At 43.4% G+C, this 21,954-nt stretch overlaps 1 protein-coding gene across 5 annotated transcripts in view; it reads left to right on the top strand.

Annotated features, from left to right (window-relative positions):
• SEC16B (SEC16 homolog B, endoplasmic reticulum export factor) overlaps nucleotides 1-21,954 on the top strand; it is a 391,505-nt gene that overhangs the window by 192,892 nt on the left and 176,659 nt on the right. For all 5 annotated transcript variants that reach the window (XM_068239647.1, XM_068239646.1, XM_068239648.1 and 2 more), the window contains exons 17-18: nucleotides 6,585-6,722; nucleotides 15,505-15,618. In XM_068239647.1, the coding sequence (XP_068095748.1) occupies nucleotides 6,585-6,722; nucleotides 15,505-15,618 (252 nt within the window). The remainder of the gene's footprint in view (nucleotides 1-6,584; nucleotides 6,723-15,504; nucleotides 15,619-21,954) is intronic.

Genomic DNA, 21,954 nt, shown 5'->3' with positions numbered 1-21,954 from the left:
CTCCGGGCGCCGTTTGTAAACTTTATTTAGCTCCGGGCGCCGTTTGTAAACTTTATTTAGCTCCGGCGCCCTTTTTTCCTGCTCGGCGCCCATTAAACGCTATTTATTATGGGAGTGAATGGCGGCGCCCTTTTTGTCCACTAGCTGCCTGCGCCCTTTTTTCCCAGCTCCCCACCATCCACCTCTGGAATATTTGCAATGACATTGGACTCATGCATGTTAATATTATTTCTACATATGTTGCCTTCAAACTGAAGATTTATTATGAAGTCAATAAGACTATTTTCTTCCTTAAATTGATTTCTTAGATGCTATTTTAAAAGGAACCTGAAGTAAAAATAAACGTATGAGATCATTAATTCTATGTATGGTAGGAATAATAAATAGAACTTTAGTTAGGCTGGTTTCACAGTAGGACGTTAAAGTCCCATGTTACAGCAGCCAGTAACGCAGCCTAACTCACAGCACTGTAAAATCAATGTGCTGTTCACAGTGCACACGTTGCGTTACATAGCAACGCAGCACGTTTATACAAAGTGCTGCATGCTGTACTTATACTGGGCTAAGCCACGTTAGACTGTTTGCACATGCTCAGTAATGTTGGAGGAGGAGAACTCCCCTCCTCCTCTTCCGCAGCCAGCCACATGGCTAATTAATATTCACTGCACTGTGGTGACTCATGGTGGGACTGTAGTGTTGTCCGGATCATGAACGAATCGTTCATTTGATCCGAATCTTTTTTGTGAGTCGGATCATTCGGATCACAACAAAGAAAGATTTGGTTCACAGTGGATGTCTGTCTGGAAGAAACAGGAACATACAGAATGTACAGTGCAGGGAAAGTCGTGTCCTGCTAGTCATTTCACCCCCAGTCTGCTTCCCTAGTAAAATGATTCAAATGATTCGGTTCAAAGATCCGGATCTTTTCAATGATCCGATTCAAATGATCCGAATCCTTAAAAAGATCCGGACTTCCTATCACTAACCTGGAGCGGCTGCTTTGAGAGCTGCATAACTCAGCTCAATCTGACTTCCAATTTCAACACCACTATACGTTGCGTTAGGGGCACGTTATGCGACCATAACATCCCCTAAAACGCAACGTCTTGGTGGGAAAGAGGCCTAACATGGAAATCTCGTAATTTTACTTTTAGTTCAGTGGCTTACCATAATTTTTAAGATTGCTTTAGACTGTCACAGTTGCTGTTTAGAATCCACACTCTCTCTTGTTAAGGTGAAAGAGAAGTATTGGCCTTTTGAAATTTTCTGCAATAAAACCCTATTAGAAGCCTTTTTTCAAAGTTTTTCAACTGTTTTAACCTCTGTTTACTTTTCAGAAAACTGAGTCTGATTTGACAGTCTGTCAAGTTATTTTGCATAGATAACAACTCAAGTTTTTTTCAACTCTTGCTGTGCTGGAAAACAGGAAGGAACTTCAGAGATTGTATTACTAGGGCTAGTATTTTAGGAACCTATGTTTATCTCATGTCACTTCAGGTATGATTTAAGGTGGTTACGGTGGGAGTAAAGATCACTAAACTGCAAGTTTTGTACTTGCTTGGATGATATCACTATTTACATGTTGCCATTACTGAGAGATCATCAGTAGAAAATCAACTGTATTTTAGTGTATCTTGTGTTAGTTTGCTAGTGGTAGTATCGCCTAAGTATGTGCTCAGTTTTATCTTCATTCTGTATCTGGTTGGTTCTCTGGAGGAGAGGGTGTGACTCTCTGGGAAGAAGCACAGTAACTCCTGCTTGTGACACAATAGTATTGTATAGAAGCTATTTTAAACTTAAAACCTAAAACTGCATCCAAATATTTTATCTTACTTCTGCAGTAGAAAAGCTTACAGCATATTTGATACAGTACAAAATGGATAGACGCTTTGTCAGCGTTTTGATGCTGCAGCTCGCTTCCTTCCCTTGTGACACCATGAAGTCAAATTCATGCCCTAAGTGTCACAAGAACACGAAGACAGTGGATTTTTTTCTGCAAAGGAAACAGGGACAATGGTAACAAACTGACAGCGGTCATGGCCAATCCTCAGTGAAGAAAACATTTTGGGAAAGATTTCGTAAAGAATTAAGTTTTAAAGGAGACACTTTTTTTAAGGGAAAGGCAGACACAGTTTCCATCTGTCATTCATACAGCCCAGATCTGAAATAAAATGTGATTGATTGTTATGGGTACAAAGAAACGTTGCCTTTAGCACACTTTTTAGAGATCCTTTTCCACTAAGAAATCCAATTTCTATTACTGCGACTCCACTGCGATTCATCGGGTATACAACACACTTCTGGTGTATTTTGCATTTGCAGCGTAAATAAAACAATAAGGAAAATATTTGCAATTGCGGAATCACGCTAAAGAACGCAAAGTGGTGCGATTCCTATGTGATTTTCCTGTACTCTAATACAAAGCATAGGCACTCAATCACACAGAAAATGCAGCAAGACAGCAATTGTACATGGGAGAAAATAATATCACAAATGGAACGCCCTAATGCAAATGTGCCCTGCAGTTTGAAATCTGAATCAGAACGAAAAACACTGGTAGTGGAAAAGGGCCCTCATACACACTTCTTCTACTTAGACCTAGACTTTGATATGTGTTACCTGTGCGGTCACATACAGTGGGATGCGAATGTTTGGTTTGTTGGTTGTTACGATAAAAAATGACATATAAATATATCATATAGGAGACACACAGTGATATTTGAGGAGAGAAATGAAGTTTATTGGATTTACAGAAAGTGTGCAATAATTGTTTAAACAAAATTAGGCAGGTGCATAAAATTGGGGACCACAAAAAATAAATTAAATCAATATTTAGTAGATCCTCCTTTTGCAGAAATTACAGCCTCTAAACACTTCCTTTAGGTTCCAATGAGAGTCTGGATTCTTGTTGAAGGTATTTTGGACCATTCCATTTTACAAAACATCTCTAGTTCATTCAGGTTTGATGGCTTCCGAGCATTGACAGCTCTCATTAACTCACACCACAGATTTTCAATTATATTCAGGTCTGAGGACTGAGATGACCATTCCAGAACGTTATACTTGTTCCTCTGCATGAATGCCTTAGTGGATTTTGAGCACTGTTTAGGGTCGTTATCTTGTTGTAACATCCAGCCCTGGCACAGCTTCAGCTTTGTCATTGATTCCTGGACATTGGTCTCCAGAATCTGCTGATACTGAGTGGAATCCATGCGTTTCTAAACTTTGACAAGATTCCCAGTCCCTGCAATGGCCACACAGCCCCATAGCATGATGGAACCACCACCATATTTAACTGTAGGTAGCAGATGTTTTTCTTAGAATGCTGTTTTGTTTTTCCTCTATGCATAACACCCCTTGTTATGCCCAAATAATTCAATTTTAGTTTTATCAGTCCACAGCACCTTATTCCAAAATGAAGTTGGCTTGTCCAAATGTGCTTTATCATACCTCAAGCGGCTCTGTTTGTGCTTTGGGCAGAGAATAGGCTTCCTCTGCATCACTCTCACATACAGCATCTCCTTGTGTAAAGTGTGCCAAATGGTTGAACGATGCACAGTGACTCCATCTGCAGCAAGATGGTGTTGTAGGTCTTTGGTGCTGGTCTGTGGGTTGACTGTTCTCACCATTCGTCGCTTCTGTTTATCCAAGATTTTTCTTGGTCTGCCACTTTAAAGGATACCACAGCCCAAAGGCTGTGGTAAAATCAAAGTTGCAATGTGGAGGGAAAGAAAGATACATACTTACCGCTTCCCTCGTTCCCTGCCGATGGGTCCCGCTCATCTGTTACAGCTCCCGGTACCGACCCGACTCTCCTGACCCTTCACCCGGACATACTGTGCTGCGCATGCGCAGTATGTCACTATACTCTTCGCTTCTGCCGTCGCATCGTGACGGCAGAAGTACGGACACTCCCCCGCCTCCTCCTCTCCCAGCGTGTGCGCTCCAATCTAAAGCTAGCGTGACATGCTAGCTGGAGTTCGCACTGGGACAATCGATGTGGAGAGAGCGGAGGGGGGAATAAGTTAAAAAAACCCACACTGCCGGCTGGAGGGAGCGAGTGAGTGGGCGGGCGAGTGGGCGGGCAGGCAGCGAGTGGGCGGCGAGCAGGCAGCGGCAGTACAGCCCAAGCATTCTGTACATAGATGCAATGACATCTATGGTACAGCAAGAAAATTATCCCCACATTTATCTCTGCATATGTGCATGTATATACATGTATATACACACATGTATATACATGCACATATGCAGAGATAAATGTGGGGATAATTTTCTTGCTGTACCATAGATGTCATTGCATCTATGTACAGAATGCTTGGGCTGTACTGCCGCTGCCTGCTCGCCGCCCACTCGCTGCCTGCCCGCCCACTCGCCCGCCCACTTACTCGCTCCCTCCCTCACTCGCTCCCTCCCTCCAGCCGGCAGTGTGGTTTTTTTTAACTTATTCCCCCTCCGCTCTCTCCACATCGATTGTCCCAGTGCGAACTCCAGCTAGCATGTCACGCTAGCTTTAGATTGGAGCGCACACGCTGGGAGAGGAGGAGGCGGGGGAGTGTCCGTACTTCTGCCGTCACGATGCGACGGCAGAAGCGAAGAGTATAGTGACATACTGCGCATGCGCAGCACAGTATGTCCGGGTGAAGGGTCAGGAGAGTCGGGTCGGTACCGGGAGCTGTAACAGATGAGCGGGACCCATCGGCAGGGAACGAGGGAAGCGGTAAGTATGTATCTTTCTTTCCCTCCACATTGCAACTTTGATTTTACCACAGCCTTTGGGCTGTGGTATCCTTTAAACCTTAACTTGAACTGAGCCTGTGGTCTTCCATTTCATCAATATGTTCCTAACTGTGGAAACAGACAGCTGAAATCTCTGAGACAGCTTTCTGTATCCTTCCCCTAAACCATGATGGTGAACAATCTTGGTCTTTAGGTCATTTGAGAGTTGTTTTGAGATCCCCATGTTGCTACTCTTCAGAGAAAATTAAAACAGGAGGAAAACTTACAATTGACCCCCTTAAATACTCTTTCTTATAATTGGATTCACATGTGTATGTAGGTCAGGAGTCACTGAGCTTACCAAGTCAATTTGAGTTTCAATAATGAGTTCTAAAGGTTTTGAAATCAATAAAATGATGTGCCCAAATTTATGCACCTACCTAATTTTATTTAAACAATTATTGCACACTTTCTGTAAATTCAATAAACTTAATTTCAATTCTCAAATATCACTGTGTGTGTCTCCTATATGATATATTTAACTGACATTTTTTATTGTAACAACCAATGATTTATACAGGAAAATCATGATGATTAACAAGGTTGCCCAAACTTTCGCATCCCACTGTATACTGCTGCTATGCCTCTACAATCCCCCGTCCTTAATCAATTGTATGATTGCCACCTAGGCCTCTCCAGGTGAATATAGGCTTAGCTCAGGCACTGTGAGACATGTGTTATTTTATTATTGGTTTCTATAATGCCAGCTTCTTCTGTGGCACTGTATTAAAGCTGGATTGTCAGCCACAAAATCAAATTCCATTTACAAACTGCTCTGTGTTCATTATGCAATCTGCAACTTGACCCTGCATTGGCCAAGTGTCAAGTGGCCTTGACTGATATGACTTTCATACTCTTCCCTGTCTTATAGAGCCAGTGACAGTAGGTGAAGAAAGTAATGGCCAAAGAAATAGGAGGTGGACAGTGGGGATACTTGCATAACTTTCACAGTGGCACTTAGGGAGAAGACACATTTGGATTACTGAAGAGGAGCATTGGGAATGGGAACTAGTCTTACAGCAAACCTTTGTCAAAGTTGCACTTCACATTTATCTGCATCTTGAAATATGTTGACCTGTAGCTAATGTCCTCTGTGCCTGTGTTTGCTTGCATGGGAGCTGATATTTTGTGTGTGATGTCCGCACTATGCTCAGAACAGGGAGAGTTCCTAGCAGTATTATGTGACAGAGGCAATGTTTATTTGCTTTTTGTTTTTTTTTTCAAACCGTCCTGACCATACACGTGGAAACAGAAATTGGCCATAAAGCCATACACTTCAACAAATTACCTTTTGTAATGCTTATCCTGAGTTCTGGGTCTTCAGTCTTTTGTCTTATTTGTAAACCGTTTTTTTCGGTGCAATTGAGAGAAGTGAGCATAATATTTTCTAATGTGTAATTTTTATATATAAAGCCTAGAGATCTACTTTAACCTTCACACCATTCCTACAGTTCCTAAAGGGAGATTCATATCTGTTGCCTTTCCTGTTCCAGTAACAAGCGTAATGCAATTACCATTTATATGATGCAGTACCTGAATTCAGCCAGCAGTGATGCTGTTCTGATATTATCTGTGAGGTTCTGCACAGGCTAATGACATTTTCCAACTTGTAATTTTTCCAGGAGTAAGATTTTCAAATAACGAATTCTGATTGGATGCTGTAATAGCTCCCTGCCATTCACTCCTCATCCTTGCGGTTTCTATAGAATTGTCTTATTGAATCAGTGCATTTCAAGACAGCTGAGTGCAAGTAAAGTGCTTTACCCAAATGATAGTACTTATTGCTGTTGTCTTTCATCTTGCAGGTGTATAAATTCCTGTATGCCACTCGGCTGCTGGATTATGGCTTGACATCCCTAGCCCTTCATTACTGCGAATGCATTGCCTCTGCCCTGCTCTCCTCCGGCTCGGGATCTTCAGTGCTGATATCGGAGTTAATCAAGGTGACTCAGGCTCTTGCCGACATCCTAGATATCCAAGCGCTGGCAATCTGGCTCTAGAGATTATAGCCCTTATTTTGTACATGCAGAAAAAGCTGATAGGGCACTTTCCTTTCTTCTTTATTTCTATTGCCGTCAATGGGAGTTAAATGTGGAAAACAGACCATCTGCTCCTCTCCAAATATATAATAAAGGCCCCATGCCTTTAAAGCTAAACATTATTTCAGAGAGAAGCCGTATGCACAGGCTCTGCCATTTCCCTGTTGACATAAAACTTCTGGGAATAAACATTAATCATTAATGACTTCTCTTCTGGAATGGCCTGCAGTAAAATATGTTTAACGCTTCCAGCTGAAGAACCAGCATTTTTCACTTAAAAATGGGAAATGATTGCTCCGGGTCTCTAGGGTGTGTTTCCCCCTTTATGCCTTCCAACGGCATGTGCTGCATTCATAATGCACACTCAGGACAGGCAGTATATGGCGTTAACTATGAAGATATTAAATGGCTTGGCGTGGTCTCATGGGGGACGGGCACGCAGCTAACATCAAGACCCAGATGCCGTAACACGCAGATCTATATTGTAGCAGGGAATCAGACTGCTCAATTCAAAGGGTATTACGTTGAGTTTACCATAGATTATTAAATAGTGGTTGGTTATTCGGACAGCTTAAAGGACATACGAGGTGAAAATAAACGGATGAGAAAAACAATTGTATCTATCCTCCTTTTCTTAAAAATGACTTTTTAGGCATCCCACAGTTCCATTTCATACTTAAATGTAGTTTTTAAGTTTTAACTCTTTCATTGTCTCTGCTCAATGACACCTTCATTTAAGTATGCCACAGCTAAAATCTATGACTTATTGACCCTTTTTACCGCTTTCCTGCTCTCAGAAGCCATTTACTGACAGGAAAGTGTTTTATGGCTGTAATTACTTATCAATGAGGGTTATGCTACAGTCTGACCCAGTCCGACCCAGTCCCGACCCGGGCAGAAACTGTCCCTTTCATACTTGATGTTTAACTTTTTCAGGCAGAGAAAGAAAAAAAGGAACACAGCCTAGTTATGTGTGTGCAAGGCACTGTACATACACATGTCTATCTCATCATGTCACTTGTCACCTCGTGTGTCCTTTAAGTTGCCCGAGAATAGTGTAAATGACTACTTAAAAACTGAAGAGCAGGCAAGTACACTAGTTGTTGGGGGTCTAGAGTACTTGCTGTTCTTCCAGTGGAAGATTAAAAACAAACAGTAGAGAACTGGGAGCCCCATATTGTGTAGTATGTAAAGTAACCCAGAAAAAAGAAAACGAATAAGGTACTCACATAACCGGGTTGCAAAACGGCAACCACATATTTTCGAATGAAGATGGTATCACCAACCATGAAGAGAGGGTTGACTTGTTTCGGTATGGTTTGGTCACACTTCAAAAAAAGAGATAGTAGATGGGAAAATGTAAATATAAATTATTACCCTAACTAAAAAGCGCCCCCATAAGGGGCCTGGAGGTGTACTACTGGGAGGGAGGTGCCCCAAAGGATGTGTTATATCTTAGATCAGTCCTTGCCTTGGGGGTAAGTTTTTCTTGCCTATTAAACTTTTTACTCATTTTACACATCCTTTGGGGCGTCTCCCGCACAGTATGTACATTAGTTGTATGGGTAGAAAGCGCTGACTAGTTAAAGATATAAAGTCCACATTAAGGATAAGTGAGTACAGTTTTGGGAGAACTGCTTGTGTCCGAGAAGGAGGACGCGTCGGAGAGGATTAGTTTACCTGGATGACATCCTATTGCCATGGCGTTCCACGCTGCGCTCCATGCTTCTGGCACTTCCTGCTTCTGCACTGAAGTTTCATGGAGGAAGTATCGGGAGGATAGAGTACAGGGTGGAGCGTCATGGCAAGACAACATCATCCAGGTAAATTAACCCTCTCTGCTGTGGCCTCCTCCTTGGACATGAAGCAGTACAGTTTCCCAACTTCCAAAACTGTTCTTGCTTATCCCTAGTCTACACATCTTTATGCAGCTTTATGCAGCTTGGAAATAGACCAATCAAAGGCAGCACCTGTAGCAGCTGAGGTATTTGAGCTCTAATCATATGGAGTTAACATCCGAAACGTTCTTGGCACAGCATGTTCAGGTGGGAAATTTGATGGCCTATCTGGAAAGTCCCTGGACACAAATGGTAGCGAAAGGAACATTGCTACATCAAATGGCATATAATGTATGGAAAGAGAATACAATAAAAATTATAATGTCCGCATACAATAAAAATTATAATGTCTGCAAAGTATTAGAAAACACCCAATTAAGGAACAACTGCAAATACCGACATTTTGTGCTATTCATAGATGCAGATGATTGAAACAGGGTGGGGATCGAAAGATTCTCTCAAATTATACAAAATTAACATCTGTTGACATCTGAGATATATTTGAAGAAATCAGCTTCTGAATGCTTATTTCTATAGGTATTTGCAGATGAGTCATTGGGCCATTATTCACTATATACTGGTTGGTATGAGCAGGGAGCGCACAGCAATTTTACCATTACTGCCACCAATTGCGCAATTAGCACAGCCCTCATTACCTAGAGAGTTGCAATGGTATTGCATGCTATGTTATGTTTGCGTAATGCTTGCTATGCAGTCGGCATAAGTAACAGTAAAATTGCCATGTGCTTCTTGCACGTGGCAACTTTACTGATATTTAGTAAAAATGGTTCATTGTCTTTGTGCATATTTTGGACGACTTGAAATTCATCTTTTAGAACATCTTATTAAAATGGTGTCGTAAGACTTGACCTCAAAAGCTACTGATTTTACTACAATGCCAAATCAGATGCCAGAAATTAGCGTGAAATGCCTTAAGATGTCAGACAATGAGGGCTGGTGCACACCAGAGCGGTTCTGGAGCGTTTTTTTTTTTTTTAAATGCTTGCAGGGGGAAAACCGCTTGGCTAATGAAAGTAATTGGGATGGTGCACACCAGAGCGGTTTGTTTGTTCCACAAACGCAAACGAGGGGGCTGCAGCATTTTTTAGATTTCTGAGGGGTGTCTGCCTCAATGTTAAAGTATAGGAAAGTGGAAAACCGCTCTGAAAACGCTAGATCAGAGCGGTTTTCCAGGCGTTTTTGTTACAGAAGCTGTTTAGTAACAGCTTTACTGTTGCTACACAAAAACGCTCCAAAAAACACTAGGCATGTTTAGAAAACATGCCTAGAATTGCTCTGAAATCTGATTCAAAAACCTCTAGCGTTTTGCAGATCTGCTAGAGGTTTTTGCTGTGCATTTGGCCTAACATTGCTGGCTCCCGCTTATGGGTGGGTGTGAAGTAGACCCTTGTTAAAACAGAAAACCGTATCAATTCCCCTTTGCATACAGAGAGGCCAACCAATGAGAGACATTTGCCTTCACCCAGTCCTCACAATCAAGATCCAAGATATTTTCTTGCCATCCATCCCTAAGCTGTCCCTATATCCAATCCCTCAGTTACATAGATATCAAATGGTGATTAGCCCACTCATTCCTTAGATATTTAAAACCCATTATTTAAACCATTTCAAGGCCTACCAAAGCAGCATTAGCCATGAATATTAGATTAATCTCAATGTTTTACACTATGAGAACAGTGCTTAGAGAGTGTCTCCTTATAGCCAGAAAACAGTCATTAAATTATGTATATCCCTACCCCACCTACACTGCAGCATACAATTATAAGTGTCAGTAAAGTGCTTCCCCAAATCTACAGTAGTTAGTGTATCACAGAGGTAGTCAAGCAAAGTTTTTCAATCTTCCTGGGGAAAACTGACCTTTCAGTATACCTACTTATTCATTCATCTGTTATTCAACTCATTGTGAAGGTCAGGGCCAGATTTAAGCCAATGCCACATAGGCCATGGCCTAAGGCACCACAGAATCAAGGGTGGATGGGCAGCAGGCTATACTAGTGGGAAAGGTTACCTTGCTACCTATACTGGAGGGAGGGGGGTCATCAGGCTATCTATATGGAATGGTAGAAGGTCATCTCACTTCTTATGCTAAATAAATGTGGGAGGGGTCATCAGGATGCCTATACTGGAGGGAAGGGAGGGTTATCAGGCTATTTAAACTGGAGGAGGGGGGAAGGGTCATCTGGCTACCTATACTGGGGGGCTCATCTACCTACATATAATGAAGAGGGGCAGTTGCTGACAGTGGCCTTGGGTGGTAAAGTGTACAAATTCACCCCTGGCGTAGGTAAAAGCACCCAATCTTTAGGAGTAAGTCTTAATACTGGTACACACAGCCAGTTTTGACTGGCTAATGAATAAACAAATTTACCACCTCCATGTAGCATGAAGGTCAACAGATTTTAAATACTATGAACAGATTGTGTAGTTAAAGCGACACTGTAGGGGGGTCGGGGTAAAATGAGTTGAACTTACCCGGGGCTTCTAATGGTCCCCCGCAGACATCCTGTGACAGCGCAGCCACTCACCGATGCTCCGGCCCCGCCTCCGGTTCACTTCTGGAATTTCAGACTTTAAAGTCTGAAAACCACTGCGCCTGCGTTGCCGTGTCCCCACTCCCGCTGATGTCACCTAGGAGCAAACTGCGTAGGCCCAGTATGGTCTGTGTCTGCGCAGTACGCTCCTGGTGACATCAGCGGGATTGAGGACATGGCAACGCAGGCGCAGTGGTTTTCAGACTTTAAAGTCTGAAATTCCAGAAGTGAACCGGAGGCGGGGCCGGAGCATCGGTTAGTGGCTGCGCGGGCACAGGATGTCTGCGGGGGACCATTAGAAGCCCCGGGTAAGTTAAACTCATTTTCCCCCGACCCCCCTACAGTATCCCGTTAAGCTCTCATACCACTACATTCAGGGGATAAATATTGCCCATGAAAATTAGATATGTGTACCAACTGTTTTTGCCTTTTCTGTTTTTTTTTTGCTTCTGTTAAGTATCAATCTAAAAGTCATCTATAGTGGATGAGTATACGATTTGTATATAAATATATACTAATCCATATAAATAAAGATATATATTATATACAATATACATTAAATAATAATAATAAAAATACAGGTGAAACTCGAAAAATGTGAATCTCGTGCAAAAGTCCATTTATTTCAGTAATTCAACTTAAAACGTGAAACTAATATATGAAATAGACTCATTACATGCAAAGCGGGATACTTGAAGCCTTAATTTGTTATAATTTTGATGATTATGGCTTACAGCTTATGAGAACTCCACAGCCAAAATCTCGGACCATTCGAATATTGTGAAAATGTTCAATATTCTAGGCTCAAAGTGTCAGTCTCTAATCAGCCAATTTGCCTGGTGCACACCTAGCGGTTCTGCAGCGTTTTTTAACACGCTTGCAGGGGGAAAACCGCTTGGCTAATGAAAGTGAATGGGATGGTGCACACCAAAGCGGCTCGTTTTTTCCAGAAACGCAAACTCCTGGGCTGCAGCATTTTTTGGATTTCTGAGGCGTTTCTGCCTCAATGTAAAGGATAGGAAAAACGCAAACCGCTCTGAAAAACGCTACTTCAGAGCGGTTATCCAGGCATTTTTGTACATAGAAGCTGTTCAGTACAGCTTTTACTGTAACAATTTGTGTAATCTGCTACACAAACACACAGCCAAAACCGCTAGGTATGTTTGAGATCCTCTCTAAACATGCCTAGAAACGCTCTGAAATCTGCTCCCAAAACCGCTAGCATTTTGCAGATCTGCTAGCGGTTTTGATGTGCACTAGGCCATTAATCCAAAACACCTGCAAAGGGTTCCGATTTCAAATATTAGTTTTACCTTTTAAGTTGAATTACTGAAATAAATGGACTTTTTGCACGAGATTCAAATTTTTGGGGTTTCACCTTTACAGTGTACAGCCAGCACACAATGCTATGCTAAACAATGAAACAGATCATCACTGTGTGTAGAAGTAATATGTTCCCAGTACTGTTTATTACTAATTTGTGTGCATGACCTTATGCAAAATTGGATATAGAATAGTTTGTTCCACAGTTCTAATGGTATTCTTTAATGAAAATGCAATACAAAAACAAACGGTGGTACTATCCTGCAGAATTGGCAAAATCCTGCAGATTGGCAATTTACAAGCTACAGTGAAAGAATTGCGCACTGATTTTGGCAAGTTAGTTGGGTTGAAATTTTTTCAACACCTTGTAGGTAATTTTACTGCTTAATTAAATTATAAATAACATTTTTACAGAAATCCCCTCCCTCAGAAATAGGATAAGCATATTACCATATTGGTTGTGACTCTATTAGGAGATCTGACAGCCAGCATATGTTTACATACGGCAACCCAGCAGCTGTAAAAATCTCATACCCGATCGTCATCCAGCTGCTGCAAGTTCTGCTGCTTTTTCTAGTCTTTGCTTCATTCTTCATTAGTTGCCTGTGAACGTTTTGCTGACTTGGTCTTTGCTATCTTTCTGTTCTAAAGCTTTCCTTCTACATCTTGATTCTATAGCACATAACCCAGTTTAGAGAATCATGGGTCTGATCCACAAAAGATACCAACTCCAGGGGGGCACTGGCTGTTACACAACTAGTGCCATGTGCATTACCAGGATAACTCGAATGTTACTATGGTAATGTGTGTTGAAATGCGCGTTACCATATCAACGTGTGCTTTACCCTGGTAATACGTTTGGCATTAATAATATAATGTAACGATCTGCTCAGCTGTCTGCACGGGCAGACAGCTGTTTGTCCATTCTTTAGGTCTGATGGCTGCAGGTCTCTGGAAAAGAGACCTGTCTTCGCTTTGCAAGTTTCAGAGTTGCTCTGCTGGTGAGGAATTTGCATACAATTGTCATGCAAATTGCCTAGCTGCTTCCTTTGATGGCTTGCAGTATAAATACCATTTTCTCCCAGAATCTCTTGCTGGTCATGATGGTTTGTTCCTGCTAACTCTCCTAGAGTATCAGCCTTGCTTGTTTGCTAAAGATTATCTTAGAGTAATTCCTTCGGGACTGTATTAGTCATCCCTTCTAGTGCAGTCAGGTTGTATTATCTGTTTTGCCCTGTACTGTCTCTCTGTCGCGATTGTCTTGTAGCCAGCGGCGGTCGACAGGAAATCATTCTGTCTATCTGGGAGTGTAGGCCAGAGCTGCGGTTGCTACTGGCTGCTCCATCTGTCTGGATCGCATTCGCCCTAGTAGGTAGTGGCAGTGCCTCCTTCTGTATTCTGCCTTAGGGGTGCTAGCCAGAGCAGCGGTTGCTACTGGTGGCCCCATCTGTCTGTCTGTCTGGATCACATCCGCTCTAGCGGTAGCAGCGGTGGTTCCTTCTGTGCTCTGTCTGGGAGTGTAGGCCAGAGCTGCGGTATCTGCTGGCTACTCCTTCTCTTTGTATTGTCTAGTACTCTATTTCGTGTTTGTGTTACATTGGTTAGTTATGGTGGCACGCTTATCACTGGGCGCCTAACGCGCGGTGATCGTTTCTTAAACCTCGTTCGCTATTGCGAATGAGTGCAGTGTTCGCGTTTAGCTAGCGTTTGTTATTTTCCTTGATGTTCTGATTGTTGTTGCTTGCTGTGCCTTTTGCTACTCTCGTGCTCTGTCCCGCTCGGTCTTGTGTCTGTTGGCAATCGCCAGTCTTGCGATTGCGTTCATACTTTGTTTCTGCTGATGTGTGTTCACCGTCGCTGGGTGGCGACTAGATTGGTGGACACACATTCATTCTGTCTCTGTGCTCTCTCTCTTTTAGGGCTATCTTGCCCTGCATTGCTTCAACTCGTACAATTCCCATCTGGCATCTGTGGCCGTGCAGAGGCTGTGCTCGTCTGCACTCCACAGCTCCATCTGCCGGTGGGTATTGCCCTCTACAGGTGCATTGCACCCAAGCTGGGTTCTATCAAATTACACGCTTGTGGAGGATTTCCGCAGTGTCAGCGCGCATCTTGTGCGCTGACCATGGAAATAATTCCTCAATCGTTACATATAGTAGGGGATGCCCCCCCTTACTGTTTGTAGTAGTACAATTGTAGTGCACTACCCGCACATGCCAGATTCACTGACCCATTGGTAGCGGCGGAAGGAATTGTAGGGCACAACAACAGGATAACAGGTAGTTTAAAGAGACTATAAAGCCAAAAATATACACGGCATGTATCGTGTTCGCTTAAAAGGTATAATGACTTCCCAGGGTTTTTTTTCACCTCGGCCTCTGAGACCCTCCATGTGCCCACTTCCAGTGTTTAGCCCCACCCCCTTTCAGACAAGTGCCGTGGCACTCTCTGCATTGGAGATACAGAGTGATAAAGAAGCGCCAATACCTATTGATGTTGAAAGCTTAAATAATAACACAATTAAAAATTATACCATTATCTTTGATTTCTGAAGAAAAAAAAGTGGGTAGGCTTTAGATCTTATCAACAAAATACTTTTCCAGCACTTAGCTAGTGACAGTACTAAAGTGAATTACTAAAAAGTAGTTAAGAAAATACCCCCTTTAAACAACCTGTTTTTAGGGTTGGTTTTATTTTTTATTTTTATGGGGGGGGGGTGCTGCTGATGGCTGAAATGGTATTTTATTGATAAGGTATTTATTTATTCCTGTGAGAAAACTCAAGAGAAAATGTAACTGAATCAGGGCCAAGGTGAGATAATTCACTAGTGGATTATCTTTTGAATTGACCCCAATAGAAAATGAGCAAAAAAGCTCATGTCTGATTTAACGTGTAAAGAGTGGACAAGTATATGACATGCTCACAACATGCAATACTCATGTTCTAACACTCTCTTGTCTTCACTATGTTCAGCTTTCAGAGCGTCTGAGATATTTGGATCCACAGATTCTAGAGCCTACAGAGCAGGATCCGAGACAGGAGCTGATGTGGCTTTTCCAGCTTCAAGCTTTGCTTCCACAGATACAGGTATCACTTCAAACTAACAAGTAATACAGCTAAATGTCCTCGTACTTCCAGTCAATGCTATGTTCATATTAACAGTAAATGTGGTCTCATCAGTTATGTTGTAAGAATAGCTACTGGATAACAACAAAAAACAAGATAGGTTTCTATAGTTGTGCTTTAGTAGATGTTTATACTCAATGTTTGAATGTTGTTACATCTGGGGAACTCTGCGAACAACATCTTTTGGATGTTTCTTGGGTGTTCATCTGAGCAACACACTATTTCCCATTCTAAGAAAGTCACATAGAAAGTATGGTTACATCAATACTGTGTGGGAAACCACACAAATGTACTAGTAGGATACAACATCTAACAACCTCCTCATATTCAGCATTCTTGGTTTCAAATGGAAAATTAAAGTGAACCAGAGATGGTTCACTAGCACTTATTTATACTTATCCGGGGCTTCCTCCAGCCCCATGAGCAGCTCTGAGTCCCTCGCCGTCCTCCTCACCCCTCCGTTAAGCAGCTATGACTCCCGTTAATCCGGGCAGACGCACCCTTCTGCGCATGCGCAGCTCGGCTGTGCGCACACCCCTTACAGTAATACTGTGCAGGCGCAGAAGGCTCCAGGGTACATGAACACGGTGGGCATGCATGCGCAGAAGACCTCGACTGGCTGAGACTGACCAGATTACCGGCAGTCGTAGCGCCAGAACGGAGCGGTCGAGGAGGACGGCAAGGGACTCAGTGCTGCTCATGGGGCTGGAGGAAGCCCCGGGTAAGTAGAAATTAAGCCTAGTGTACCGTCTCTGGTACATTTTTATGTGGGCGTACTAAAATTAGAATTACTGAATTAGTAATTATTATAGAGTTGCAGGAACTACAGCAAGGGTTGGACCAATTTGGAAATTTGTTGCTATTAGGAGCTATACTTGGAGGACACAGGAAGCCTCTACGGGATCCGGGGGCTGCCCTCTCTTTAGACAAGTGTCTTTTTTTATCCCATATTTGCCCAGTTCCCTTTATGTGAGTGAAAAAAGTATCTCTTCTTTTTTTACCTCAGGCTTCTTCCAGCTGCCCCCCTCCCCCCAGTATCTGAGGTCACTCCCAGTCTGCTTGTTTTCCACCCTAAACACGGTCCTGGCCGCACTCCCGGCAAGCATTCTGCGTATGCGCAGCTTGTAAAACTTGCAACTGCGCATGTGCAGAACGGTCCCGAACACAGGAGTGGGTTCAAGGAGGCACATGGCTGGGGCTGCACATATGTTGCTGTCAGTTGCGGACTATAGCATAACGAAGTGGACCAGGAGGGCACGGAGGCATCTCGGATACTATGAAATACTGCGGGGGGATTAGGGGCTGTAAGAAGCCCAAGGTAAGTAAAGCTAGACTTTTCCCCCTCCCCCCAGCTTAACAGTTCCTTTAACCAAGATGGCAAATATGAAGGTAAACAAACTAGACATTTAGGTTCAGTACATTATCGCGTTTAACAGGGTGCTACATATGGAGCTTCTTTAGTCTGATAGACTGTTGCAGAATGCTACTCTTGTCGGTGTTCAAGTAAAGAACACTATCCTTAAAAGTCAATTTGCAGTATATGTATTTTAATCTCCGTTGGCTTTCAGCCTGGGATCTGCTCTATGTACAGTGTTTCTTGGTGTTTTAAAATGTGCTGAGTTCACACACACACACACACACACACACACACACACACACACACACACACACACACACACACACACACACACACACACACACACACACACACACACACACACACACACACACACACACACACACACACACACACACACACACACACACACACACACACACACACACACACACACACACACACAATCCTTCCAATGCTGTTTGACTGAATGAAGTAGGTCTTAAGCTACATACAGACTTTGCATTAAATTGTTAAGATGTAGCTTTTGCTCCAGGGCAAATTTGGGGCTAAGGATTCCCATTGATCCAGATGAGGCTAGGAGTATGCTCTACCAGGGTTTAGCTGGGCTTTAAAAAACATGTGTGTTTATATCATGAAAATATTTTGTCGTTAGTTTGGTATTTTTTAATCCCCTGTGGTAAGTGGTCAGGGGATCACAAATTACTCCTTTTGCCTATGGGTGGGGTTTCCTTTTTATTAATGGGCTGACTATAGCACCCTAGCCCTCAATTGTACATGTTACCCCCAACTTTTTTTGCGGGCCAAAATGGCGAAGGAAATTTGTCCTATATTGGGGCAAAGATGCTTCACAAGGGATAGTCGGACTCCCAATGTTCGGAGTGAGGGTTGGTATTGCCTAGAGAACAGAGGCTCATGCTTGTCTCCTGGCCACCCAACCTTCATGGTTAATTAAGAGGTCATAAAGGATTGGGGTGGGAGAAGATTATATATATATATATATATATATATATATATATATATATATATATTTCAAATAAATGTAAACAAAATAATTCCCTTTCCTTTAAGTCACACTTATTGGGCTTGATTCACTAAGACAAATAGCAGGCCTTATCGAAGTTAACACGCCTTATCAAATTTAATGCGCCTTATCAGAGTAGCATAGCGAACGCTACGAACGTATGCCTGCTAAATGGCAATGCCGAGAGCTCCTCTCATCCTGCCCTGAGCCCTGTTTGTATGCTACTCTGATAAGGCGCATTAACTTTGATAAGGCATGCTATTTATCTTAGTGAATCAAGCCCATTAGGTGTTCAAATAAAGGTTGAGTTTCACACTGCATGATGGCAAGTTGTTTTTGTGATGAATGATGGAGCCATCCTGCAGCCAAGCCAGTGTGATGTCCAGCTGTGAAGATCTGAGATTCCATGATTCTCTGCACACGGCAGCTGTACCACTGTCTGGGCAGGATGTGATCGCATCACGCTTGGCAGTCAAAGCCTTAGGCTTAGTGAGTTCAGCCTTTCCATTAGTGACGTTTAGGACAAGAAGCAAAAGTAGTTCTCTGCAATGGAGCCACAGATATGAAACAAGCCCTGACAAGGGTTCTAATGTGTCCCTGTTCCACTGCAAAAATAACGTTATTTCTAAGTGCGTCTCTGTTCAGTTATCTACACATCAGCCAGCTCAATATGTTTAGTAATCCCTTCCCTTCCTATCTGTGAAGAGGTTAGCTATATTGAATCCACCCAATCTGTTTGTAAAGCGGATGTGCTCAGGCAGATCCTAGATGCACCATGTGCCCAATCCAAATTCAAAACAGAGAAGTCAACATCATCCACATAGGATTGTGTTGGCTTCTTTTTTTTTACATTTGGTAATGCTGAGAATGAAATACACAAAGGTGTATTGAGACAGCAAATGGAAAATAATGGAAAGATGTAACACCAGCACAGTGCAGCCATAGCAATGCTGGGTACAACCATGCTACTAAAGGGGTAGTGTTTGTAAAGTATAACCAGGGGGTGCTTAGTTCGCTTCAGAGAGGCAAAAACAAGTTGTGCATAGAAGTGAGTGTTTTCCCAATGATTGACTAGTGATTGTCATGTCTAGGAGATCTCATGGAGAAGCATGTGATCAGTTTGGTCAGGTGATAGATATGTAAGTCTCTGATTTGCTAGTCATGAACATGTGCTAAATTTGAGCTTTGCAAATCTATCAGCGGATTAGACAAACACGTGCTTCTCCATAAATTAACCTAGACTCGACCATCACTATGGTTGCCAACCACTTGAGGCAGAGGTTGGTTAGCACTAGAGAAAGACCCTTCACTCAAAGCCTGTGGACCATGCCACAACCGTACATGCCCCCTTTTGTGTGGGGTTTGCTTTGCGTTTTCTTGGCAGTGCTGCTGGGTTCTGGTGAGGGGGTGAGTACATAGAACTGATTAGTGAAGCAGTGTGCGGTTGATGAAGCACATTTATAAGTGCGCTTATAATTAAACATACCAACACATCTACAGAAGGTAAAACAGACTTTACATATTAAGTCAAAGATAAACAGTTTTCTTTTCTAACCAAAGCTACTACTTAGATCAAAATCCAATAGCTGTGGTTACTTGCAACAACAATTCATTGATTCACTTCCTTTAGAATCCCATGAAAAAAACACACCATTAACATGGCATGCTGGTTGCCTGTTTTGCTTTAATACATGGACCAAAACCTGATCTAAGCTAAGGGAAAAAGGAGAGGGAACTGGCCATAAATAAAGGTAATTATTCACTTTAAAGCACATCAGTGGCACTAAAAACCAAAGACTTTAATATAATCCTGATTTATTGTTACTGTTGCAGTTTATGCAGATCAGCATGAAAATGATTTAACAGCTAATTGCACTTTGATGGGTTTCTCACCAAACTTCTGCACCTTAGGTAGCAACTTTTTCATGTGATCCTTGCGGTTGTATTGATTACTATTTTGTCAGGATATTTAGAGGCATCTAGTCTGTGCTCTTTGTGAACGCTTCTGTTTTCTGCATAGTAACTGTTATTTCTAAGGCTCACAGTTCCTTACAGTTATCCTATAGTGGGTTTCTGCATCCTTATCTGGATAATAAATTATAATCTGTGTTATTGCATTGACATAAACACAGTTAGAGGGAAAACTAATCTGCAATATATAAAAAGCTGTACATGCAGGTGCCAACATGACTACACTGTGCAAGTGCTATTTTACTAACCATTCAGCAGTTGTCACAAGGGCTATATTTACCATTAAATAAAATAATGGACACATTGTCACGGTCAGTTACCTGTCCAGAGGAGGCGGCCAGTACGCACGAATACTGGCGGTCGTCCTGGTGGGTCTCGGCGGGGCAACCTGTCGGTGCTCACCAGTGTGCGTTGCATCGCACGGCGTAAGCGTTGGCGTCAGGAGGCGCTGGCGTGAGCGTTGTGTGGCGTTGCGTGCACAGGGGCGGCTGCTGTGTATGTTTATCTGGCGTTTTGCGTGCGTTTTGGCGTGTGCGCGTGCGTGTGCACATGCACGTCTGCGCATGCGTGCGCAGCGTGGTGCATTGTGCACATGCACGCGCGGTGCGTCATGCTGTGCGCGCCAAAGAAGGCCTATTTAAACCTGGAGAGTGCATTGCTTCCTTGCTGTAGTATTGCAGCTAGTGTTGTACTCCCGTGCCGTGACCTAGTGTCTGCCTGTCTGTTGTATTCCGGAACCCGACCTCGGCTTGTGTGACTGCCCGCCTTGTTGATGACCTCTGCCTGCCTGACTACCCGCTCTGCTGCCGAACCCTGCTTGTATGAGAACCTGCTCCGTTGCCGACCTCCGCTTGTCCTGACTACCCGCTCTGTTGCCGAACCCTGCTTGTATGAGAACCTGCTCTGCTGCCGACTTCTGCTTATCCTGAAGGTAGTCCTACTACTGCCCACACTGGTTGCTGAGTCCTTGCACTACTCGACTCAGACCAGAGGAGTGCCGTGGTTTCATCTTGCTCATCGGTCCATCAGATCCTGCGAGCACTCCTGCCTCCTGCACACCTCGGTACCCCTGTTCCCACTCCAGAGGTGTCAGGTGTCAAGCTGCAAGAGTTGCTACCCTCAGCACAACGGTCTCCACCACTACAAGGTTTGTGACATAATACTACAGCCAAAAATGGAGACCGCTGAGGTAGCAACCGTACTGACCACCCTCTGCAATCAAATGGCCACACTAACGGACGCCATTAAGGATCTTCAAGCAGGACACCAACGGCTGGAAGGCCGCATAGACGTCATGTCAGCAGCTGCACCTAGTCAGCCACCTGCCCCTGCCGCAGCACCTCAACTACCACTTCCGGCAACAAGCAACCTTGCCGCTGTACCTGCTCTGGGAGCCCCCGAACCCCGGGTTCCCACGCCAGAACGATTTTCAGGGGATAGATCAAAGTTCCAGGCTTCCAAACATGCCTGTCAGCTATATTTTTCGCTTCAGCCACGCACATTCTCTCAGGAAGAGACAAAGGTGGGTTACGTCATCTCGTTGCTACAAGGAGATCCTCAAACCTGGGCCCACAGGCTGATGGACCAGAAGCACCCCGCTCTTGCATCAACAGAAACCTTTTTTACACACATGGCTGCGGTGTATGATGACCCGCAGCGACAAGTTACAGCTGAATTGGGACTAAGGAACCTACGTCAGGGTCGGAGACCGGTAGAAGATTACACATCTGAATTCCGCAGATGGTCAGCTGACACTGACTGGAATGAGGGTGCATTGAAGCACCAGTTCCGCCTCGGATTATCTGAAGCTCTTAAGGACGAACTAGCCCGGGTGGGAGTACCAGCTACCCTTGATGGCCTGATTGACTTGGCAATCCAGATTGACCGAAGGCTGCGGGAACGCCAGATGGAAAGAGCGGCAGGCAGCTCTTCCCGTGCATCCTGG

Source organism: Hyperolius riggenbachi, chromosome 6 (assembly GCF_040937935.1).
Source record: "Hyperolius riggenbachi isolate aHypRig1 chromosome 6, aHypRig1.pri, whole genome shotgun sequence".
Taxonomy (NCBI): domain Eukaryota; kingdom Metazoa; phylum Chordata; class Amphibia; order Anura; family Hyperoliidae; genus Hyperolius; species Hyperolius riggenbachi.
This window is presented reverse-complemented; position numbering and strand designations above follow the sequence as displayed.